The sequence below is a fragment of the Gobius niger genome, assembly GCF_951799975.1.
Source record: "Gobius niger genome assembly, chromosome: 12".
In the NCBI taxonomy this organism is placed as follows: domain Eukaryota; kingdom Metazoa; phylum Chordata; class Actinopteri; order Gobiiformes; family Gobiidae; genus Gobius; species Gobius niger.
Window position 1 is genome coordinate 26934463 of NC_136863.1, and position 26517 is coordinate 26960979.

General features: G+C 44.7%; 1 protein-coding gene across 6 annotated transcripts in view; it reads left to right on the forward strand.

Annotated features, from left to right (window-relative positions):
• shank3a (SH3 and multiple ankyrin repeat domains 3a) overlaps positions 1–26517 on the forward strand; it is a 420419-nt gene that overhangs the window by 392214 nt on the left and 1688 nt on the right. For 2 of the 6 annotated variants that reach the window (XM_079567785.1, XM_079567787.1), the window contains 8 exons: positions 1241–1365; positions 3369–3504; positions 8857–8937; positions 10532–10555; positions 12975–13102; positions 15837–15942; positions 17215–17738; positions 19001–21045. In XM_079567785.1, coding sequence (XP_079423911.1) covers positions 1241–1365; positions 3369–3504; positions 8857–8937; positions 10532–10555; positions 12975–13102; positions 15837–15942; positions 17215–17738; positions 19001–21045 — 3169 coding nt within the window. Of the gene's footprint in view, positions 1–1240; positions 1366–3368; positions 3505–8856; positions 8938–10531; positions 10556–12974; positions 13103–15836; positions 15943–17214; positions 17739–19000; positions 21046–21429; positions 21477–24849; positions 24885–26517 lie in introns of all 6 variants that reach the window. The other 4 variants (XR_013793457.1, XM_079567789.1, XM_079567788.1 and 1 more) reach the window with 4 other exon arrangements.

A 26517-nucleotide genomic window follows, 5' to 3' on the forward strand; every position in this document is an offset into this window, starting at 1 on the left:
ACACACACACACACACACACACACACACATACACACACACACACACACACACTCCCCGTCCCCGCACTCCTCCTCCCATCGTCTCGTTTCCTCGTGGGTTCTTCTTCTTCAGGTTTTATCCGTCTCCCTCCCCGGGCCTGCACGCTGAACTCAGATCACCTCCTCACCCATCTCTCCCATCACGGCGAATGCTTTTTCGGCCGGCGCACGTGCCAGCTTCCCGCCTGCCTGGGCCCCGTTACCATGGCGACCGCTCCCAGGCACCGTGCCAACAGTCTGAGCGCGCTCTCCAAAAAAAAAAAAACGCTCCGGCTCCCGCACCAGCGCCGGGATCTGGACTGAACCTGCTTTTCCGTCTTCCGACTCCGCGTGTCTGTAATGCCCCGCTGGCCGTAAACGCACCGCGGTTCGCTTAGCGCGGCTCCGAGGAGGCTTTTGTCAGGGAGGCGGCGGCGGCAGCGGCTGGATACGGGCCAGGATTAAATGGACTGGTGCAAGCCTTAACTCAACTCAAGATGATCACACACAAAGCGATGCACACTTTGTAACTCACGGCATAATGTGGAAGAAACGCTATTGGAATCTATCAGCATCAGAAAGGGCTGAGGAAGGAGGAAGGAGTCGTTTGTTGACTGTGGCTGTTTGTTCAAAAATCATCAGAGGGAAAAAAAAACATTTACAAATGATTGACTAAATTACACAGAAAGCTGAAGAAAATACAACAAAAAAACATGAAATCTTAAGCATTCATACATTCAAGCATTCAAGTCTGCTCAGTAAACATTCACAATTACACATGCAGAAGTTGTTGTAGCCAGAGTTTTCACTATTAATTACCGTGTGTAACATGGCACACCTTAGTCCTTCTAAAAAGGGCAAAGCCCTGGCTACGAGCCTCCACATTGCCCCAGTCAATCAAAGACTCAGGATTAGACTTTTGAATTCTGCTGCACAAAAAGCAGCGTGGTTAACAGTATGACCCAGCCCAGTGTTGGGTATTATGTCAGGCTTTAAGCAGTGCTAGGAAGGTGCAAAGTTTCTTTTACCTGGCCAACAGGGGGCGGTATTGCAGCCATGAGGACCAAAGAGAAGCGCGTTCCTCACCTATGGTTGTATTGGCTGTTATCTTTGTCTATATTGTCTATGCTCGATGTGATACTACACCATGTATTCTAAGTTGTCGCGCCCCTCATTCTTTTGCATTGACACTGACTGTACTGTATGTTATGTGTTATTGTAGCGGAGACTCCCATTGAAGAGTTCAGCCCGACCCCGGCCTTCCCTGCACTGCAGTACCTGGAGTCGGTGGATGTGGAAGGAGTGGCCTGGAGGGCGGGGCTACGGACAGGCGACTTCCTCATCGAGGTACAACTAGCTACTTTTATTAGTATTATTTGATCTACTTTTGCACGCGCTATTTGTTTTTGCACATGAATTTTCGTTTTACTCAGTGAGGAGGTGGGAATGTCGAGGAAGAAATAGGTCACTAACCGACGGAATGAAGGCAGTGCTGGGTCTGAAATGGTCTGGTGATGGCGCATGGACTTCATAAAGGGATAAAACTGAGTCATGTTTTATTATTGTTTTAAAAAAAAAAAGCTACTTAAAGGGGGGGTGTTATGCAAAATCGACTTTTTCAAGCTTTTCGTGTTATTATGTCATTCCCTGAAGTGTTGCCTTGGAACATTCACGTATTTTTGAGTAATCTGTAAAAACTCTGATGGCAGCCATTTTAGGGATAGGTTTGCCTGAGTCCTCCTAGGAACGTCCCCACCTCCTGGAGACGCCTCCGACCTTTCGTCACCAGCCAAGTAACCAACCACTGCTCCTCAGCAGAACCCCCTCCCCACTGATGCCACAGACAGCGTGTGGAGGGGGCGTGTCGAAGGTTCTTAAAGAGACAGAGGCCTATTTCAAGACATTTGCTACAGCCATTTTGAGAGAGCAATTTTATACAGGACAGTTATATTAATTTACTGCATTTACAGACCAACAGAAGGTTTCGTCATCATTGTAGTGTGTTATAGACTGGTGCTATGTGATTGAAAAAAGCACAATACCCCCTCTTTAAGATATATTTTGCAGTAAAAGGGCTGTATTCCTGTTTTTAATTGGAACACACAACCAGGGGCATGCTGGGACCTCATTTCAGCCCAGGAGTTTTATGGTTTAAACCGGTCTTTGTACCCCCAGAGGTTTAGCTCACCTTGTAGGGTGTTAGCTTTGATAATTAAAGGTTGTAGGATCGGTTCCAAACACTTTATTTTTTCACATGGGCCAATACACACATAATCTGGGCCTGACACTAAATTTATGCACTTTTTATACATTGGCTGCCTTTTTTTTTGTCTTATCTGCCTTTTTTCTGTCATTTATTTACTTGCGCACACGGACAGTTCTGTGTTGTCTCCACCAGACAGAGCGGCTTTTAAAGCCATTCCGCAGGTGAAAAAAACTGTCAGCGGTTTCTTTGCCTTACTGTAATCAATGTCAAATTATCTATTTCTATCTTATTTTTGATCAAAATCACTATTTCGAAGGCAAATCCAAGGCTCTGTGAGCTGCTTTTTCAATAAGGGGGGGAGGTAGGGGCGGTTTCTCATCACCGCAGGAGCACATGGGCTCTGTTAACTAGTAAACAATATTGAAAATTCCAGCCGTGCTGTATGTCCGCTGGTTTTCCGCGGTTTTCAGATATTTTTGGGCGGGTTTGGCTGCCCAGACCTGGCAACCCTGCCACTAGACTGCACCAACTTACACTAACTCACAGGGGTGTTTAACTTAAAGTGCATATGACACGCCACAATTATATTTAACATTTTGCTAAAAATGTTACCCATCTTTCTTTAGTTTGACCATTTTGTCTATAGTTTAACTTCCTTATTGGACACTAACAGGAAGTGACACAGATAGAGGCAAACAATTTTAAACTGTTGCCGTGTTATGTCAATGGGAAATAAGTCAAACTGCTCTGGAACTTTACCTCTATCTACTGTAAGTCACTTCCTGTGAGTAGATTAAAAATTCAACAAAAACTTTTCTGCCCAACATTTCTTCATTAAAATTGCTGCGTCACTGAAATAAAATTATAATTATAACTTACACCAGGCGTTATCCATCTAAAAATGTCATATTTTAAAAAGCATTAAACCCTGTCAAATGCACTTTAACTTTGCTCTGAGTCAGTCCAGCATCCAGTGGCATCTCCCTGCTACAGCAATGCGAAAGGTCTGTTCAACACCTCAGTTATTAGTTGATAGATTTACATGACAAAAAACGATATTCAGCATTTGTGAGAGGCAAATGTTACGCCGTGGTCAGAAATAGCTGCGTAAAGAAGCGCGGCCTGATGTGTGTTTGTCCTGCAGGTTAATGGGGTGAACGTGGTGAAGGTCGGCCATAAGCAGGTGGTGTCGCTGATCCGCCAGGGGGGCAACAGGCTGCTGATGAAGGTGGTCTCTGTCACACGCAAGCCCGAGTCCGACGAAGTGGTGCGCAAGAAAGGTACGGCCCGGAGGACTCAGCAAATGACTTCTCCGAAAAACTCAAGAAGCAGATGTATACAGTGGGTTGAAAAAGTACCCCTTTAACTTTTCAACATTTTGTCACGCTATGGTTGAAATTTTACATGAAAGACACACACTAAGTGACACGACTGCCTTCAGAAGTTTCCTGATGATTTCTGAATGATCACATGTTGACCCAATGCCTAAATATAGTCTACCTGTGTGTAATCCAATGCCAGTTCAAGTACAGCTGCTCTGTGATGGTCTCAGAGTTCTGTTAGAGACTATTGTGGAGCAGAAGCATCATGAAGTCCAAGAACACACCTGACAGGTCCAGGATAACGTTATTGAGAAGTATAAAGCTGGGTTAGGTTATAAAAAGATTTCCAAAGCTTTGAACATCTCTCAAAGTACAGTTAAATACACCATCCAGGAATGGAAAGAGTAAGACATCAATGCAAACCTACCCGGCAAGACCCGGCCGTCCTCCTAAACTTACTGACCGAACATGGACAGCACTGACCAGCACTGTTTCCAAGAAGCCTATGATGACCCTGGATGAACTGCAGAGAGCTACAGCTCAGGTGGGGGAAACTGTCCACAGAACAACTATTAATCGTACGCTGCACAAATCTGGCCTTTATTGAAGAGTGGCTAGAGGAAGCCATTTTAGAAAAAAAAAAAAAAAAAAAACTATATGAAGTTCCGTTTGCTTCTACAGCTACCATGTGGAAGAAGGTGCTTTGGTCAGATGAGACCAAACTGAATATGAACTACATGTATACATTTCATTTCACTTCACGGCTGTGTGTCACTTAGTGTGTGTCTTTCACATAAAATTTCAACTGAATATATTTATATTTGTGGTCCATAGTGGGACAAATTGTTGAAAATATTTGAACCCACTGTTTATGTTCTCAGCAAAGAGTGAAGGTTTGATGCCTTGGTAGAGGCATGTGATTTGTCTGTTGAATCCCAGTTTGAGTAAATGCACAGTTGCACACATCTTTTTTTAGTTGCCATGGCAATTTGACCACGCTCCGCGGCTGTAAAGGGACGTATGATGTTTCCATATCAACAATATTACTCCGCCCCCTCACAGCCCAACCACGGCCTCTTTGGGACACAGCAGTTTTATTTTTACTGAAAAATATTAATGCAATCATCACTACATTCTGACAGTAAGTTATTCAATAACTTTTCTTCTCCTTTGAAGTCATGGCCAGTCCGTGCATGAAAGGGATGTTTCAGTGCTGGATGATATAGTGTAAGGAGAGGGATGTTTGCTTTGGCTTCAGGGATGATGGATTTCTTTTTCCTAAACACAAGATGTGAGGTCGAGTCTCCCCATGATGGCCATGTTTTTTTAGAACACACTATGAAGCTGGTTGAACTTGTCTTGGATTAGTTCCTCTAACGCGGGTCGACAAACCCGGACATGGAGCTTTTGGATAAGTGGTACTACAAAGCTTGTTATCAGTTGGTTCATGTGAAACAGGAGGAGTCAGCGCCAAGCGGCCAATCACAGCAGAGACACAGTTCATCTGAATATCAAAATCTAAATCTAAACTCATGAGGAGTGCATTATGCAGTGCCATGAATGAAGTGGCACATAAGGAGAATGTTCACGTTTGTTAACAATCTTTATGACAACTTTAATGCAACATTATGTGAATGAGAAGTAAGTCTTTTTCATGTTGTCATCAGTGTCAGCCACATGCGTAGTAAAAGTTACAACACTACCATAAAATCCATGCGCGCTTTGATATAAAGGACTTCTGTCACTGCTGCTCAAGCTGCTTCCTCCTCTTCTCTCTGCTCCTCCCCCTCCGTAACCACAGAGGATTCTCTCCTCTGATTGGTCAAAGAGCAGTCTTCATATCTAAGCTGGGAAATATCACTGGTCCAGGTTATGAGCTAATGGCATGTTTCCATGGAGATTTATCCTGCTAGAAAGTGAACCAGCTTTGTAGTATGGCAAAACTACGGATAACGCTAAACTTAACTCACTAGCAGCAGCCTCCTTCTCTCTCGGTACAGTTGCATTTTTTCCTTTTTGGATGCTTTTGTACGTCTTTGCTGTGTTTTGTGGGCCTTACTGCAAAGAGTCCATAATGGTCCTGAAGAAAGCAGCTTTTTAAAACAGCTAGCTTATCAGCTATACCCATTTGAGACCTACAAATGTCTTCTTCTGAGACACTGAAGAGGCATCAAGAGCCCCCCACACCTGCAACACAGTTGAAGCGTCAAAAGAGGAGCCACAGGAAACAAAAAAGGGACAAACAAGGAGGTGTCTGGACGAGACTCACAGCTAAGCGTAGGGAGCGGAGGGAGCTGCGCAGGAGGAAGAGGAAGGAGGATTTGGAGGAGCTGACCAGTGCAGGACACCACGCTCTGAAACAGGGACAAACCAGGAGGCGTTCCACCTTTTCAGAGGATCAGAGGAGACTGAAGGTAGCCAGACAGGTTTTGGAGAGTTTTGAAGGTTAGCAGGAGGAGTTCGTACTCTATTCGGTAGCCCGTGGAGTTGTTGCAGAACTGGTTTTGGTGATGTGATCTGAGGAACGAGTGCGGGTGATGATTCTAGCAGCAGAGTTCTGGATATGTTCTAAACGGTGGATGAGTTTCTGTGGCAAACTAGTTAGGAGGGAGTTGCAATTTCTCTCAAGTCCTTGGACATTGGAAGGGCAGGGAAGGGAGGGAGTTCAGTTTTCTGATAAGATAAGATAAGATAAGATAAGATAAGATAAGATAAGATAAGATAAGATAAGATAAGATAAGATAAGATAAGATGGAGCGTTGTTGATCTCACAGATGGAGAAATTGCATTCGATGAGAGAGCATCCGGCAGCAGCACCCATTCAGTGCGCACACTCTTTTTTTTTCTTTGGTGAAAGATTGTTGTGTCGCGGCTGCCATCTTCACTGTTTTAACCTGGTGGATTAAACTATTCTTCACTTGACTGGACCTGGTCTCCTCCCTGAAGGCATTACCGTGTAGAGACTGTGTGATGGGTGCGTAGGGTCCCCTTTGCTGCTGAGAGGGGTGGAGTACATCTCCTTAGTAGAGGGGAGAGGAGCTCCGCAGATCTTCTCTGCTGCTCAACGATACGCTGGAGGCTCCTTCGGCAGGAGGCAGTGCTGGCCCCATACCACACTGTGATGGAGCTGGTCAGGATGCTCTCTATAGTCCCTCTGTAGACGTTGCACATAACTGAGGCTGGGACTCTGGCTCTTCTTAACAGAGAAAGTAGAGACGCTGATGACTTTTCTTGACCAGTGATGTAGTGTGCATTGTCCAGGAGAGCTTCTCTGTGATGTGCACACCCAGGAACTTAGTGCTGGTCACCCTCTCCTCTGCAGCACTGCTGGACCTGTGCTCTTCGAAAGTCCACAACAATCTCTTTTGTCTTCTCCACATTTAGAGAGAGATTGTTCTGTGTGCACCACATGACTGTTGACTCACTCCTGTAGTTTGACTCGTCTCTGTTGCTGATGAAGCCCACCACTGTTGTGTCTTCTGCAAACTTGATGAAGAGGTTTGAGCCGTACTTTGTGAGTGAGCGCAGTCATGGGTCAGCAGAGTGAACAGAAGGGGGCTCAGTACACAGCCTTGGGGATGTTTCTCAAACTGAGGATCCCAAAGAGGGTCACGGGGAGTAAAAGTACAGTCCAGTTTGTTCACCTTATTATAGTTTTCAGATTGTTTATTTTGTCAAAGCCTAAGCTGACATGACTTTTGAATTATGTCTGCACAATTATCTCTCCAATCTTTTTATCACTCCCATGTCAGATGATGTAATGTCTATAATTGCACAACCATGAGGTCTTCTTTCAGACTGAGACAGACTTAAACAAGACAAATGTGCAAAAACTTTGTGTAGTTCCATTTTAGACTTGTTTCTCACTTTGCTTTTTTCTAAACTGGACCACGGCGATTTAAATCCCTTCTCCCAGGACGCTCACCTCCCTTGCCTATACGAGGGTCTTTGGCAGCAGTCAGAGGGGCCGATTATCATTGATTTGTTTCGATTTAATTGAACATACCGTGTAGAAATTGTTTATTAATATTTCAACACTCAAGTTATCCAACATCACAGTCGTTTCTCTTGCTGTGCAGCCCTAGTTTACTTGCACGTCTGTACCTCCCCTAAACTCGTCAGGAGTTGATCTTGCGGTGTGCAGTGTAGACACAGCAGACCACAGTGCCGGGAGCGTACGCCGCTCTGGTGCATGATGGGACACCGCCATTCTCCCCGTCGCCGTTTTAAAACTTCCTTCTGCTCGTCTGCCTGTGTCTTCCCATGGGAACTCGCTCTGCATACTGTAACACACCTTTGCACAAAAACACACACACACACAGAGAACATCGACTCTTCCCAATACCGTGCCGGGCCTCACTGCTGCCTCGGTTGCCATGGCGACTACACTGCATGTTTGAATTAAGCATTACATTACAGCGAGCGCGCACCTCCCTCCGATCTTCTGTTGTTCTCCCGCTCCACGCCTCTGTCCGGCTGGAGCACTTCCCGCGGATGGAGCTGATGAGGAGCTTTTTTTTTGTACCCCCTCGTGTCCATGGACTGCGCCGATCGCCTGGCGGATGAGCCGAGGAAGAAGGAGCGCGGGATAGTTTGGCATTAGGGGCGTTCGATCGGGCAGTTTACCGCATCTTTGCTGTTGCAGTGTAGAGCAGTAGTCATGATGGGTTGTGCTTGGAAACTTGGCTTCTTTCGACATGCACTGGGTGTCTATTTCTTATTTTTGTACTGAATGCATGTGACTTGTCATTGTTTTATTACTGTAGTTGACTTTTAGGTAATAGTTAATTACAAAATATGGCTTTGATCTCAGCCAGGACATTGGAGACATTGGATTACATGTTGTATGACTGAAAAGTCTCTAGCTGTGTTAAAATTTAACATTTTGCATGGAAGGATCTGTTTTTATATTAAGTACTTGCATGTGGATGTGGATAGGGTGCAGTTGCATGTGGGCCCACTTGAGTAGCACGCTTAAAAACATTTAATTGTGTAATTTCTACTATAGCTAAAATAGACACTCAAATAGCTATGTTAGCAGGATTGTCAGGGAGCAGTTTGGACGGCACATGGACTAAAGGATAAAAGATCGAACTCGCCGCTCAGACATGAAGAAGTTGGGCTCCAGTAGCCGTAACGCGAACAAAGCGCTGCCCAAACATGAGTCGCAGCGATCGCCCGACGCGTCGCACATACGAGCCCTGAAGCAGGGATGGAGCGGCCGTCTGGGGGAAGCGAAGAGGGCGCTCAGCCGCAAAGCCAAAGGAATGTCCTCCACTTCTTCCTCAACACCGTGCCTTGTGTCCGCAGCTCCGCCTCCGCCCAAGAGGTCACCCAGCACCACCCTGACGCTGCGCTCCAAGTCCATGACCGCAGAGTTGGAGGAGCTGGGTAAGTGCACAGACCTGATAACTCTTCACTGTACAAACCTCTCTCTCGGCCTTTCTCTGCAGCTATTCAACTTTTAAAGTGCATATGACCTATTAGCATAATTATATCAAGATCTTACAAAAAGTATAAACATGTGACATATGAAGAGGTAAGCATTTCACAATTGTCATGGAACCATACTGTACATTTGGGCCATCATAGAAATATATATGTAGAAACAGTATTCTAAAACAGCATCCTAATTTAGCCAGCTGGCTTCTCCTGGACACTTTTCAGTATTCTGTAGTTGTTAGCATTAGCCATCAAACATTGCACATTATTTCTATTAGCATTAGCCCTCAAACATTGCACATTATTTCTGTTAGCGTTAGCCATCAAACATTGCACGTTATTTCTGTTAGCATTAGCCATCAAATATTACACAATATTTCTCTTAGCTGTTAGCATTAGCCATCAAACATTGCACGTTATTTCTCTTAGCATCAGCCATCAAACATTGCACATTATTTCTGCTAGCATTAGCCATCAAATATTGCACAATATTTCTCTTAGCTGTTAGCATTAGCCATCGAACATTGCACATTATTTCTGTTAACATTATCCATCAAACATTGTACAATATTTCTGTGAGCATTAGCTATCAAATATTGCGCATTATTTCTGTTAGCATTAGCCATCAAATATTTCACATTATTTCGGTTAGCATTATCTTTCAAACATTGCATCTTATTTCTCTTAGCTGTTAGCTTTAGCCATCAAACATTGCACATTATTTATCTTGGCTGTTGTCATTAGCCATCAAAGTTGGACATTATTTATATTAGCATTAGCATCAAACAGTGTACAATGCACATTATTTCTCTCAGCTGTTAGCCATCAAACATTGCATATTATTCTCGTAGCTGTTAGCATTACCCATCAAACATTGCGCATTATTTCTCTTAGCTGTTAGCATTAGCCATCATGCATTGAGTGTTAAAAATGCTCCTGGCTGTTGTCAACCCATCAACCACATTTACATTATGCCAGAGCCTGAGATTTGACTTTACATCATTCAATTTAAAGGGACTAGATGGAAGTTGTCATTCTTTTACTCTCTACTGCCATCTCAGGTCTTACGCCTAACTGCAGTCTCTATGTTAAGCTCGTGCATGACAATTGAGTGACAGTGCAGGATTTTAGCGACAGTTGTGGTGAATAGGGGCTCATTCCACACTTTAGGACATGGCTGGAGCATGTAGGGTGTGGATAATACATCATTTTAACATTTTTAAACTCCGTTAAGCAGTTTGCGATTTCACTTTTGATAATAAACCTCCACTTTGATATGTTAATAATGGAGAAACCATGTGAATAAAATTAATTTCATGAAACAACGTGCCATTCATTTATAGGTGGATTTGTCTGTGGAGAGAATCCAGGGCCCACATTAGCCGAGAAAGACATCTTCTAGGATTTCTGTCCCAGTTGTATTTTAAACTCTAAAACGTTCAGAGAGAACCTGGCATATGCACTTTAAAGTACTTATTACAACAGTATGTGGCTTGTTCTTGACTTTTTCAAACCTTTTCTGTCTACATCTTTTCCCACCAAGCGTCTGCTCGGAGGAGACGAGGAGGTGAGTCTGAGGCAAGAAATTAGAACTTTTAAATTTTTATGTTTATTAACACTTCAAAGCTATTGCCACTGATGAGGACAGACAGGAGGAGGGATTTGTTTGTTTCAGTTTCCTTTAGCTTTATCTTCTGTTTCACTTTGTCAGTGCCTTATTCATTTGATACTTCACCTGAAAATATGGGACTAAACTGGGACTAGACCAGGCAAAAGGTCTCAACCAGAAAACCAGGATTAAACCAGGACTAGATAAAGACTAAACCAGGACTGAAACAAGGGTTATGCAGGACTAGTCCAGAGGGCTATTCCATAAAACTGGCTTGCTCTGTAAAATAGATTTATTTGACCAAGTTTGGCTGATTCTGTTGGGGTTTCATAAAGCAGGCTCACTCTGAGTCTGCCTCAGTTTCTATGGAAATGTAGTCAGAGAACATAGTCTGGTCTGGACAAAGCTTAGTTCTCTGACTTAGCTTGAACTCTTTATAAACACTGCACTTTTATCACACCCTGAGGGGAAAGCAACTTTATCACTGATCCTGACACTTTACTGTTATTTTTATATCATTGCTACTTCACTCAGAAAGAAATACGTATATATAGTCGGCATAAAATGTGAAGTAAAAATTTAGTTTGATTTATAGGCTATCGTGACAGGTGGATGTATTTTACATCAAATCTGCTTTACAAACATCCAAATATGTCTCTGACCATCTCGTCGTGTAGCTGTCCGTATCCACAATGTTTAGCTAAACAATGCACCGCGTGATAAAGCCGTCAGCCGACTCGCCTATCTCCTGCTGCCACTGATTAAACTTAGCTCTTTCAAAAATTATATTTTCTCCGAGTGCTGAAATGAGCATCTAGCCTCTGTTTGACTGTATCGTACTCACTCGTTTGTTCTGGGGTGAGATGTAGAGAGACTAAAATGTCTTAAGCTTCTTCTCCCATACTGTAGATTAGTGCATTTACTTAGTTTTCGTCAGCTTAAGTTTCCAGACCTGACGCGATCCGAAACCTCTCAAATCGTTTTATCCATTTGGTCCAGTCTTCTGCCTTGAATGTAAATTTTTCTGGTGGCTTTACTTGATATTGCGCCATTTTTACGAGCCGGCATGTTTACGGCTTAGGTCCTTTAGCGTTAACTCCCACCTAGCCGTGCTAGCTGCTAGCTTAACTTTTACTTACTTTCTTGTTGGCGACTTATTCTCGTCCGGTTGTCTCCTCTTTTCGAAACTGTTGGCCACCTCTTTGGACACTATGTTCTAATGTTTCATATGTACTTAGAAACCCTTTAAAGCGGTCAAAGCGGAACATTGTATTGTCCTCCCACCAGGAACATACAGGGCATACAAAGGTTCCTACCCAGCCTATCACTACAATATGTGGAGCACTTTAACATCTTCAGAGAGGGTTAAACACCTGTGCACGGTCGGCTGCGAGTGAATATGGTGACACGGACTGAACCTGGACTACTGAGCCAGTTTTATGAAATAGCCTATAACAGGGGTGTCAAACTCAAATACACAGTGGGCCAAAATGTAAAACTTGAACAAAGTCGCGGGCCACCATTGAACAAATGAACCTTTTAATATGGACCCAGACAAGATTTGCTTTAACATTGAATATGGAACAAGCAACACTTATTACTATACAATATATAACTTAATAGTCCAGATATGCAAAATCTGAAAAAAAAAAAAAAAGTATAATACCAGTGGGCCAGCTCGAGTAGTCATTTGGTATAGCCTCTCGGGCCAAATATAATTACATTGGGCCAGAGTTTGACACCTATGGCCTATAACAACATTAAAGGCCCTGTACCTGATTTTTTTAATTTTATTTATTTATTTATTCTAGTGCTGAAATTAAATCCTTTTCCTCAATCCAGCCCACACTCTAAAATAGGACTAAAATGTCAATATTTTCAAAAATTACCAAATGTTGTTTAGAACCCAGACCCGAGGAAGTCTCTCGGATGAGAGACACAGATCACAACTTTGTGTCAGAAACATGCGGCTAAAATAATGGGACTGGGGATGTTTAATGTAGACATGCACACTTTTAAAGCCACACTGCACAACATTTCCCCTTATAAGCAAAATAAAATAAAAGCACTTTTTTCATTGTGTTTTTACCCTAAAATACACGTAGCTTTACTGTGAGCGGGACATCGCCATGGAGATGTCGCTGCTTCTTAATTCTAGTAACCCACTGTATAATTAGCATTCTTAGTGTCTTAGCGTTTGTTTATGCTCTGAGTAGTTTGTTGCTACTTTGATGTCGAAATCCATAACTGGAATATTTCGCAGCGTGGCTTTAAGCTGTAATTACCGCCTCCTTTGTTTGTAATGCCGATGAGCGATGACACGCTGCTTGAGTCTTGTGTGGCGGTGTTTAGTTCTGGCTCGTTTGCCCCTCCACAGAGAGGCTGGATGAGATGCTGGCGTCCCAGGAGTCCATGTTACACTCGCAACCCTTGGAGGCGGACTACAGAGCGGCCACGGTCAAACAGCGGCCCAGCAGCAGGAGGATCACACCGGCGGAGATCAGTGTGAGCACTCCCACACTATACCAGCCACTCACTCCAACGTGGGGGGGAACAATAACTCTTATTGTTTTTCAAGATTGTTTTCAAACCAGGAAAGACTGATTTTGTAACAATACCCTCTTCGAGGACATACCTGGAGTTGTGTTTTGTTCCTGTTCATTTAGTCCCTTAAACTCTCGTCATAAAACCGAATGAGGTCAGTTTGGGATAGAATATTGTAAATTCACTGTTGTCATGGAGATCTGCCATGTTTCTGGGTACTAGCAAATTATGTCAAAGAAATAAAAAGCAAAAGTGGCGTTTGATCCTAAAATGTGTAGACAGCTATCAAGCCGGCTAGCCTCGTTAACTGGAAAATTTTAATTGAAACTTTTCAGAGTTTGTCAGCCTGTCCATCGTATTTTCACAATAGAGTTCGTGAAAATACCATTGAGATGTGCCATTTTTGCAGCTTTTTCCATAGACTAACATTAACTACAAACAGTATATAAAGTGGAGAAAAAAACAAAACCATAATGCCTCCGCAGTAATGTTGTGTATGCAGTCCAGTGCAGTGAGGAGTGTAGAGACTTGTACATAGGGGAGACCAAGCAGCTTCTACACAAGTGCATGTATCAACATCGACGCCCGAGCTCCTCTGGACAGGACTGTGCAGTGTTTTTACATCAGCAGAAACATCAGCACAGCTTTCAAGACCAGGATGTCCATATACTGGACAGGGAGGAGAGGTGGTTTGAGAGGGGCGTAAAGGAGGCCATCTGTGTTAAAGTGGAGAAGCCCTCTCTGAACAGGGGGGTGGGCTAAGGCTCAATTTGTCTACTACTTATAGTGCTGTGCTAAAGAAGTTTGCTCAGAAGTTTGAGAGTTAAGACTAAAGGGGGATTGCCTCAAAGGGAGGTATACCAACTTATCTGGCAACACAGACTGACACAGGTGTGGCCTATTGGGTCCTCATCTTCAGCTGTGTATATAAGACCAGTGCTCAGTCTCAAAGACCTAACTGATGATGACAGTTGGATGACTGTTGAAACGTCTTAATACAAGCGATCGCTGTTATTGTTTACTTCCGCAATTTTGGCCGGGTGTTTTGGTGAATGGTCGGCGACAGCTGATGCATCCAGGCCTCTAACTCGGTTTTATAAAATGATAGATCTGTTACAGCGCGAGAGAAGCAGTGCCCTGTTTATGGACATTGTTTTTGCCGATCATAGGATTTTAATAAAAGGTTTATCAAATATGAAAACGTAAAATGCCGACCACGGCCAACGGATGTGACGACATCGCGATCGCTCGTATTGATACAAGAACAAAACAAAACAAAATAGCTGACGGAGTTTCGGTGATTTCTGTGCACAGGCAAGCATTCGGTAGCTGTATAACAACGTTAGCTGTCGAGTCACTACTGGTGAATCCATCTTTAACATTGACAATGGACAGTGTTGCCTTGCTGCACACACATGGCAGATCTTCATGGTAAGATAAGATAAGTTAAGCTTTTATTGATCTCACAATGGAGAAATTCACTTGTTATTAAGTAGTAAATAGAGGTATCTTATATACAATGACAAATTATGAATTATTTTAGATTATAAAAAATGTCAGCATTGGCAGTGCAAGGTTTACAGTCATAGTGCAAGTGGTTGATAAAGTGACGCAGATACAGAGATTATTACGCGTAGTTTTGCAAAGAGCTTAACCTAGAATTTAGAACATCCCGTCCCAAAGTCCATTTTTATGGACATTCGCATGGGCTAAGCAATGTTCGTAATTCACTGATAGGTTGTTGTTCATGTTGTAGAATGTGATGATGTCATAATGTCAGATGGTGGGAGGGACCGATACAACTCTACGGGAGAGAAAACAGCTTTTGAAAAGAAACTGGCAAATGTTGAAATTGATAATTATTTTTTTACTCCTTTTTACTGAACAACATTACTCAAATGTATTTTGAATATGGTCACCACTTTTGAACACCTTTTATAAGAATAGAATTGGACCCTAGTTTGTAAACACTGACGGAGAAGAAACTGAACATTGTGACAAAAAGTAAGAAAAAAATAAAAGTGTGCTATTTACCACTATGGAATTCTTATCTGCCCACCACCTCATTTTTATACTATAGGCTCATTAGCATGATGTAACGTGAACCCAACCTATTTTTAACTTGTAATAACGCTGAATGATGACATCATGCATTTTGTGTATTCACGCTAGCACCACTCCTACAGCTACCTTGCTTACTTTGTGTGTGCTTAGTATGAGCTGCTTTCTCATTTTGTTCCTCTCTTTTAATCCATTCAGTCTTTGCTCTTTGCACCAAACGCATCCAAACTTTCCCTTGGAGCCTCCATGTTGCTCACAGGGTCGTGCTTCTGGGTCAAGTCTGTAATAGTAGTTTGTCTTCCTTTTTATACTTTTTAAACTGATAAAAAGCAGCATTTGGGTCGGAGTTAGTGTTGTTAGTGCTGAACTTTAAAACCACAGAGGAACATTGCTTCATGACATCAGCATGTGGGGGTCAAACATTTTCAGCTCTTCACGAGATGACAGGACTGAACATGTGGGATTACTAAGACTAACTAAGCCCAGCTCCAGGTACGTTTTGATGAGGTGAATGGCTAAGGTAGCTGGATGTGATTGGCCGACAGCTGCAGTCATGTGTCTCGAGCAGAACTTTAGCTTCATCTTCATTACACATAATGTAATATAACACTGACACATTTCCGTGTGTTTGCAGTCTTTGTTTGAGAGACAAGGGATGACCTTCCATGGAACGCTTCACCCGGGCATCGAGAGAGGCCATATACCACTCCCAAAGGGGTTATCCCGGACTAAGTCTTTTGGTAAGACATCTTTTGGACTTTTCTTAAGGCAGATAAGATAAGGCAGTAGGTGAGATTGTCTCGGTGAAAACTAACAAGTTTGATTTCATCAGAGTCTCGGTGTGGTCTCCGAGAGGTCTATGCAGTCTCAAGCAGTTGTGGCAACAGTATTTGCCCTATTTGTCTCTCTTTGAGATCTCCTTGGTAGCCGACAGGTCTCATACACATCCAGTTTCTCACTGGGATATTCCCACAGTTTCCAGAAAACTGTGTTTACATGGTATAGTATGTTTTTTCACCATTGCTGACATACTGATGGTAGGATCAAAAACTTTCCTACAGCCATTTTATCTGGTACCTGGGCTTCTAAATCTTTGTATCTTCTAATAATTAACAAAACATTGAAGTAATCTTAAAAAGCAACGTGGTATCTCTGGTAGAAGTCAGCGCTGCTCTAAGATCAAACCATGTTTTTTATTTATATTTTCAATTCTCTGAAGCTGGGAAAGAACTGTACTGTTTTAAGTGTTTCCTTGGATAGGTCTTTTCTCTGTACTATGTCTGAAAAAGCCATGCGTTAGCAACACTGCTAAAGCATTTAGCTCTTTACCATATTTGCTATTAGCTCCGCCCCTCTCTGGAGACTAAATATCCAGGATACTGTAGTTGCTCACTGTAAACAGGGAAATGAGTGTCCTGGTTTCTCGGATGCATGTAAATATCATATCTAGAATACTGTCATAACCCGGGTATGTTTAATTAACCAGGTTACTCAAGCGCATGGAAACACACTCTGCTGAAATCAAACCTGAGATCTCTAGGTGCCGTCTCAGAGACATCTTCATGTCCAGCGGCAACTAAAGACTCCAGCTAGTCTCCAACTGGTCTCCAGGCCGGTGAGAGGCCCTTAAGTGGCTGGACAGGGGCTGGACCGACACTCAAAGCAATGTTATGCACAGCAGTGGTCCCTCCCCATGCAGGGAGTTCATTTACTACCCAAAACTAGTAATCGACGATTGCTGGCTGAGACTGTGGGTTCGCGTGTACCCAGCTCTTCAGGAACTCCCCTCGGAGCAGAAGAGTCAGTGCTGAAGTAAAGCAGACATACTGTATATAGGGAGGGAGGGTGAGGTCGACAGCTCAGACAAACAGTGTTGAATGAGTTTGGCTGCTATAAATGGAGCGTCTGTATAATTAGGGGCGTGGTTAAGTGAAGACAGGAATGGTTGGCTTGGAGGGAAGGGTGGGTTAAGGCGTGGTCCTCCTCCTGAACCTTGTGTTCTCATTTCCCAGGGGCCACTGAGGAGGACCGCCTGTCCGCCTTGGCCGGAGAGCATCGCTTCCCTCGCAGCTCCTCCATGACTGACAGCCTCCGGGACCACTCCCAGCCACACATCCCCCCGCCCCCGCAGACCGCCCCTCCTCCACCACCCTATTACCTGGACACTGGCCCCCCGCCAGCCTTCTGCCCCCCGCCCCCTCCTGCCCGAGCTCACAGCCAGGGCCATGAGCCAGGAGGCCGCTCCAGCTTCAAGCCCTCCAGCCTGGACCTGCCCTACGAGGCGGCTCAGAGGCAGGCCACGCACCTGGAGCGGCAGAAGAAGGCCCGTTCCATGATCATTCTGCAGGACTCCTCGCATCTGCCCGTGGAACCCACGGAGATCCCCCGGCCCTCCGCCGCCACCCCGCCAGAGCGCATCAAGAGGAAAGGACGCATCATCGACAACCCCTACGCCAACGTGGGGCAGTTCAGCATCGGACTTTACGCACCAACAAAGCCTCAAAGAAAAAAGAGTCCCCTCGTCAAACAGCTACAGGTGCTACTTTTTCGTGACATTATACTCATCCTTATCTATAATTAGTTAGAGACTAAGGCTCAAATGCTTTAGTCAGTTTAGACTTGTTGTTCATTCTGCTCTCCAAACATGGCTGCTCCTGTATGTGTCACTGGCTATAGCCTATCCTCCATTAATAGAGCCTATGAAACAGATGTGTCTCAATGCACTTTATAGCAGATAACAAAGTGCACTCATTCTGTTGGTGATATGCTCGCTCGCTAATTGGGATGTCAAGATTATCCGGTTTAACGATTACCACGATTATAAAAGGACGCGGTAGGTTAACTGTAAGAATTTTAGAAGCCACAGTTACTGCTGAAATATGTACACGGCACAAACAGTGCGTAAACTCTGGTAGTTGTGCAAGGCAGAAGGACGCTCTGCTCCAGAGCTGCATCCACCCAAAGAAATGATTGAAGTCAGCAGTGTGGGACCTCTTTGGATATCTAAAAAACGACCGAGGCGTTATTGCTGATGGACATGCTACATCGGAAAGTTGCAGCAAAAGGCGCCAATCCGTATGAAACAACATATCGATAATCCTTCGCTCTGCTTCATCGTAATAAACAGAATGGGAAGCAGAAACAAAACCCACATACACACTTGAAATCAGCTGTTCATGCGAGTCCCATAAGTGCACTGTAGATCCTTGTGTCATTAGACCATCTGACAAAAAGCAGTGCAGCATAAGTTTTAGACTAGAGAGTGGCCTAATAATATTTTATCATGATTATAGTAATGTGTATATTGTTTTGTATTATGTACTGTATTTTTTAAATGCAAAAACTAAAAATATCCGTTGTGTCCCTGTGTTTTCACAATAATCGTAACTCAAAAATCGTGACATATCCACTCACTGCTTTCACTGCAAATCAATTGACCCTGTGCGCTTGAATTAAAAAGAAAGCTTTGCCTAATCTCTGAAATCTATAAATGGATTCCAACAATGTGAAAAAATGAGTCAGATATGTTAAATACTATATCTATTTCTCGCTGTGCATGTGTGACATGATTATGTGATATGTTCATGAACTGCATTAACCTCACTAAGCACACACCTAATGATTTACATTACATTACTGAGGAAAATGACCTGGTTCATTCTAGTTCTTTGCCTGAGAACTGCCCCAGTCATTGTTTGTATTTTTTAAACCTTCAGATCTGACCAAGGCATTTATGCTAGGAGGCTAACGCTATTCAAATGTTCGATCTGCTCAAGGTAAATGTCTGGTTTGTTGCAGGTTGAAGATGCACAAGAAAAGGCAAGTTTGGCCTTGGCGACGGCCCACACGAGAGAGACCTCCCCCTCAGGACGACTTGGGCACACACACACCAGCCGCGTGGACTACTACCAGCAGCAGTTGATGGCTGAGCGGGAGAGTCTGCGTGCCCAGGGAGAGATGATGTTTCAGGGGAAGGGGCCTTTTGCCGCTGCTATCGCCGGGGCAGTTAAAGACCGCGAGCGCCGCTTAGAGGAGCGGAGAAAATCCACTGTCTTCCTTTCTGTCGGGACAATGGAGGGGGCAGCTAGCACCAGCACTGAGTCGCCCTCTCTCACTCAGTCCCACTCTATAGATGAAAGACTGCTGTCCCGTGAGCTAGGCCAACTGCCACCCCCCGCCCTGGCACTGAGCCCCTCTCCTAGTGGGACCACCTTTATCCATCCACTGACAGGAAAGCCCCTGGACCCTAACTCACCACTGGCTCTTGCGCTGGCCGCAAGGGAGAGGGCCCTGACATCCCAGAGCCAGTCGCCTACTGGCAGCCCAGAGCCTAGGACTAAACTGGAACGGATGGGTCAAGGCATCCTGTTGTTTGATACTCAGACCAAAGAGTCTTCTTCTGCATCCCCACCATTCTCTCCTAAAAGCACCAAGGCAGCAGGGTATGGAGTTGGACCTTCTCCCAGTCCAGTTCTTCTCCCCCAGCCCACCAAACAGTGGGTGACTTCACCATCACCGGTGTCATTCCGCCAAGACGTGGATAGCAGAGGAGAGGAGAGGAAGGAGGACAAGCGGCTGGATGATAAGAAGAGTATGTTGATCAGTATCTTGGACACATCGCAGCAGAAGGCTGCTGGGCTGGTCATGGTCCATGCCACCAGTAATGGTCAGGAGGTGGAAGGAGGCTCAGAAACAGGGAGGGTCCCCACACCCACAGAGCCCAGTAAAGTTGTAGTCACACGGGCTAAATCCCCCAGTCCCACTGTGACCCAGGCGCAGCCCGCACGCCCCGCCACTCCAGCACAAGACAAGAACCTCCCTCTGGGCAGCTCTGAGGAGGATGCAGACCCATACACAGTGACCCTACCCCCTGCCATGCTGACCTCCAGTGATGAGGAGACCCGAGAGGAGCTTAAGAAGATTGGCGTGGTCCCCCCACCGGACGAGTTTGCCAATGGGCTGGCTCGGTCTCAGGGGGTGTTTGTGACCCCAGCTAAAGCTCTTAGTATCTCCACCATCCCTATTACGCCGGCGTCCCTGACCTCCACAACATCCACCACTCCAACAATAACAGCGAGCCTGCCTCAGCCCCCTCCGCCCCCCACTGCAGCTGCTGTCTCAGGGAAGCCCTCAGAGCCTTCGGAGCGCCCTCCGCTGGCCGAGTCTGGCTCTGCAGCAGACTCCGGGGTAGAGGAGGCAGACACCCGCAGCTCCAGTGAGAAGGAGCGGGACCACCATCTGGAGACCACCAGCACTGTCTCCACCGTCTCCAGCATGTCCACGCTGTCCTCCGAGAGCGGCGAGCCTGCAGACACACACACCACTCACACCTCGTACGCTGACGGACAAACCTTTGTGCTCGACAAGCCGCCTGTGCCTCCCAAGCCCCGCCTCAAGTCCCAGGTGGGAGGAGCTAAAGGGCCGGTCACCTTCAGGGACCCTCTGTTAAAGCAGAGCTCTGACAGTGAGCTGTTGTCCCAGCACCAGGCCGCTGCCCTGGCTATGGCCGCTGCTGGGGGGGCTGGACTGCCATCCGGAGGGTCAGCATCAGTGACTGGACTAGGACCAGTCCCCACCAAGCCGCGCTACCTCTTCCAGCGGAGGTCTAAGCTCTGGGGAGACCCTGTGGAGCCCCGTGGCCCTGGCGTGGGCCTGGGCCTTGGGAGTTTGGGTAATCTGGGTGGGCTGGGCTTAGGCCTGGGTGCTGATGAGGGGAGACCCTCTGTCATGGGAGAGCTGAGCTCTCGTCTGCAGCAGCTCAACAAAGACACCCGCTCCCTGGGAGAGGAGCCGCTCGGAGCATCCCTGGACCCAGGGAGGAAGTCCCCTGTGGCTGGTGCCAGGTAAGAGAACTCCACTCTACTTTCATATACCACAATAACTCCTACTGTCTCATACTGTGGAGTCGCCTCAGTGTTTAGTTTACTTTAACTTTAGGCATGATGCTGCAGAGTCACGGCTTTAGACAAAGTCAATACTAGCAGTTGTTAATAATGTAGTACTTTGATGTAAATTGTGGTTGTTTTCATGCACATGTTAAATGATGCAGCTAAGACCTCAGAACCAGGGAATGGTAATGAGGTCAGCTCTGATGTTCTATTATACTGTGCTGTGACGCTAACCTTTTACTGTGAATACCAATGCTAGAAAAAGTCCATGTGGAGAAGATGGAGGGTCATAAACACATTGTTTTCACACTATACAATGAAGTCTTCATATTTCTACAGATGTGAGGAGCCAGAAGACAGTAAACCTTAAGGTTATATTCACTAGGGTAAAGCAAAGCTTTTTCATTTTCTTTGAATTACTTTCCTTCTAAACCTAAAAACTAATCCAAATCAGTTTAACTCAACTTTTCCATGCCCTATATCTGATTCTGACCTTGTTTGCACCTCTGGATTCACTCCCTGAAACATAGTGCTCTATAGTATTGCATTGTAAAACCGTTTCATTGCACACTGTTGTAGCAAAAGTGTCATTCCCGATGTTTCTGCAGATGCAAACAAAGTGAGAAAGAGCTCTGAAAGCACGTCTCTTCCCGAATCCTCTCATCCTCTGCCTGCTGGGCTCTGTCCGTAGACACTAGCAGTTTCTCTCCTCAGTTTGTCCTGCTCTTCCCAGACGCTTGTTCAAACGGTGCCGAACTCCATACATTCTGTCTGTCAGTCTGCAGTCGTCGCTGCTGTACACTGATAAGAAGTCATAGCACACTTCTATCACAGTAAAGTGTCAGTGACTACTTCAAAAACAGAAGGATGTGTTTCCCAGAAGATGTTTGAACAAATCTCATTTATAATGGTGTGGCATGACTGCTGTGTCTTAATCTGACCAGGTCTCCATGATGGCCCCATGGCAGCTGAGGCTATGTAGTGCTTAAAGAGTGAATAATGGTCCACTTTGAGAACTTGTGTCCAAATCCAAGCTAGTGAGGAACAATGATCAGAGTTTTTAATATCATTGACGGTGTGTGTAAAGAGAACATCGTTCTAAAGGAGGAATTAGTCAATAATTAGATTATTCGTTCCTGGTAAATCTAACGCAGATATGAACACCATGATTTGTAAATGGTGTAGTTCCCAGCACTGGTGAGGGCAGCCTGGTACATCAGCGTGTCCCTCACTGCAGCGGCTTCTCCAGACCCAGTCACGTTGCTTTATTTGTAGTGACGCACACTTGTGTGTTTGTGCGATGCATCGAGGTAATTGGCTGACACCACTTAATGAAAACAATCCAGATGTCGAGCATTGAGAGGTATTCAAGTCTGTTTTCAAATCTGTTCAAATGACCAGATAAACATAAAGTCTGTTCACTTGTACAGTAAAGCACACACAGGTTTGAATATGTATCTTTTCAGTAAGCATTGCTAGAGCCATGTCTGATTAGATTAGTCGAGAGCTCCCAGACAGTCGCTGCTACAGTGAGGAGTCTGGCTGTGTCAGTTGTCAGTTGGATGATTGTCACTGGCACAGACTTTTGGGCAGTGGCTTCAGCCCAGTGTGAGCTGTCACGTGCTGTACTGGACACTCAGCATATCCTCCTGACACACCATTATCCTCTCCTGGCTATTCTCCACTTCACCCCTGCATCAGTTGGACATATGCATGTTAGGTAATCCTGTTTGGTGTTGGCTCTTGGTTTCAACTTTTTCTGTCATTAATTAAGAACCAGCATGTGATCCTGCTTTTTAAAGCCTCAGAACTGAGTTCCTCACTATGAAGCATCTATCCAGTGGCATTATGTTGGCAATAGCCATACAGCTAATGTGTCTTTTTAAATGCTTCACTCCCTCATCCTAATTCCCAATCAGCCAAGCTCTAAAATGGAAGTACAAATGTGTAGTTGAGTATTTTTCAACCAGAATAGAGCATTGGTCCCATTGACTCTGCCAGCGGGCTCACATGCTTGTACAGTATCTCATGATCTCCGTCCTCTGAATGTCCCGTTCATTTTCTGTTCTCTGTGTAAACGTAGTGTTTGTGTTCAGCCTTAGCCTGGCTAGCTACCTGACTTACTCCATGTATTGGGCATAGTCTCTCATACAGTAGTAGGTCTGGTTCTGCTTTGAATGAATGGTCAGTGGTCCGGCCTGAATTGTCCAAGGGAGATTGTCTTACTTTATACAGAATACAGGAGGAAGTCATGTGGCTAACCAGGCTACTTTAGAGAGACCGTGCTCCTCTAATGACTGAATATTTGAATAGATTACAATGTACAAAGATTAAAAAACATATTCTTATAGCACTACCTACACTAGGCTCAAGGCGCTTTACATCAAAGAACCGCTCACTGAGTTCAAAATCATCTTTTTAATAAGCAGTGGCCAGACATAATATTTATCACTCATGACTTTATTTATTTCCAAGGGGCACCAGCCTGAGTCTGCAATATGACACTGTCTCAAAGCTGCTCCAATGGGGCTGAAACTAGTCAGGACGTCTGAACTTTACTCCTGTGAGGAATGCTATGCATAGTCAGGGGCTCTTTCCGCCGCTGTGAATCCATGGCGCTTTTTCTCCGTGGCCGATCAGCTGTTTCTGCGGGTCGTGCTCTATTTACATCAGACTTCAGAGAGCAGATATTTGTACAGGAGGCCGATTATCATTAAATAAAGTGTCCTGAAGGCACATATTTAAAACAGTAACTAACCTACTCCGGACTCTGCAGAACGGGCTCAGCTCTGAGATGAAAACAAAAGACAGTTCCACACAGGCTGTAAAGGCATCACTATGTTGTCATTTTGGATCCAACACACTAATGGAGATGACTGGGATGTGCCTGTTGTTTCACTAAACTCTGCTCTGAGATGAAACATGGATCAAACAGTACGGGGACCGTTCGGGTACTTGACTGAGTAGACTAGTAATATTCCTTTCAAGGAAAAGGTGTTTTAATAATGTTTTTCAATAAAAGTTTAGAGTTTGGGAGCACTTTAGCTTTATTTTGAATAAGGATGCTCAATATTAAAGTAACTTGCATAATGCACTGCGGTTTTCAGCGAGCAGAAGTCATCAAAAAACACAAAATTTGGATCAAAACAAGGGTAAAATGTAACAATGCTGAACTAAAACTGAACCAGTTTGTTTTTGACTGAGTTTGCAAAAAAAAAGTCTATCTCAGTCAGATGAAGACTTTAGTGATGTTGTCATATATTGTGGCTCTTGTGATACTGATATTGCATCATCTAATATCATATATAACACATAACACACCTCACTCGAGTTCAGCTGACCACTTCGCCAACATTTGGGCCAGATCCTCGAGGCAGGGGGCAGCGCCGGCTCCAGAACAAACTAAATGAGAAGCAAATAGAGGTTCTTCTGATCCCGACATTGTGATGTCACTAAAACTGAGGGTGCAAACATTTCAAAATGAGGTTGGAATGCGCCCTCTTGCTAAACAACATTAACTGTGTGCCTTTGTGACATGATAGCATATCCTGATTCTGCAAAGCATATAATGGAGACACATAAACATATGTGCATATCTCTTTAATGTTACTTATACTGAGGCCTTTAACACACACACAGTGCCGTGAGGCCGGAGCGAGCTGTAGGCAGCGTCTCATGAGTGATGCTAACATTCTCTCCCATTGCTCTCTCTGTTCACCTTGCATGCTCCGCCCCGCTGCTCTGATCTGATTGGTGTAGAACTGACTGTGCGCGCGGGAGGGCAGAACAACTGTGTAAGTGTGCATGGAGCTCATCTCATGTCTGTCAGCGCCCCCTAGTGTGTACTAAAGCCTCATGCTTCTTACCTTTTCACTGTTTGATTTTGTTTTAACACAGACTGCACACAAGCGCCGGCACAGCACCCTTTCCCTTTGGCCTGCAGTGTGTTCAATAGCCCTCACTGTTGATTCTCTTGTCCATCCTGCTCCACTTTACTTTACTCGCTCCACCTGATGCAGTGGACGGCGACAAATTATCATTACCTTGCAATTCTTTGAGTTTTTCGTTGTGAAACTCATAGAAATCTTTATCGATACAAGTTAGCGACACCTCTGTGCCAAAAACGCAAAGTATGCTGCTGCACGTTTATGAAAGTTCTCAGACTATTACTGTACTTACTGTACTTACTTCAATGCAGAGGCGGGTAGTACTCCGTTTACATTTACATAAGGTGCACTATGCAACTTTTTATAAAAAAAAAAAAGTTGATATTAGTGCATATTGAGCTTTCAGTGACCCAGCGGCTGTTTGGGTGGTTAGCTTCGTGCCTTTACTTTCCATCCTGGTGGCTCCTATGATGCTTAAGGATCAATTTATTTCAGGTTTATTATGATTTCTGGAAGGTTTTTGGAATGGAATGTGTACAGTATGTAACCATGGATACGATTCAATCAGCAGTGAAAACCGAAAAAATAAAAACAACAATTGATCCTGGAGTGTCCTACAGGCGTTATGCTCACCACCCAAGCATCCGCTGGGTCACGGAAAGGTCTTTTTTTGTATGTGAACATGTGTGAGCGTCTGATTACAAGCCTTTCAAGCGTCCTAATAGAAGCAGCAGCACGATCCGTGTGGTGTGCAGGCACTTTCAGAGTAGTTTTATCATACAGTACGTTTTACTTCTACTTAAATTACAATGAAGTATATGTTTCTTACTCGAGTAAAAATGATTGTTACTTCACTTCCACTGTGAGTAATTATGTGACATTTTGTCGCTGCTTCTTTAACACACTGAGTGCCGCGCTGTTTTGGGGATTTAGCTGTTGAGTGCCAACAATCCAGACCATTTGTCATGATATATGTAGCACCGCAGCATATTCTATGTTACAGCTATGGACACATGCTATGGCTCATTTGATATACATGGCTTGGTTCCGGAGAAATCCCATGCTAAACAGAGGCTAGTTTTGTTCAAAATGACTGGGTTTTTTTTTTTTAGAAACAGAGATATCTCGTGTTTTACGATACATGCGCCATTTTAGCCTTTTAGATTTGGGTAAAGCCGAAATGGAGAAAATGTGCTGGGTTCAGGTGGGGGTTAGTATGAACAAACAGCATGCATTCGGACAGAGACTCAGAGACACGACAGCGGCTGTAGCCTCTCTGAGTCCACACAAGTTTGATAAAACACTGCCAGAACGAACAGAACCAGTCAGGCCTGGGGAGGACGGGGCGGCAGCTCCAGCTTCAGTAGAAGTCAGATCCGGGGCTGATTGAGAGGTGGCCAGGGGGACAGATGCAGCAGTCCCCGCAGAAGCGCTGGATGCCATGACCCTGCGCAGACACCGGCCCCAATATGTGGCATCCGGTGTTGATTCTGTGGCACAGATGAAATGTCCAGATCGTGACTTTTCACAAGTTGCTGAT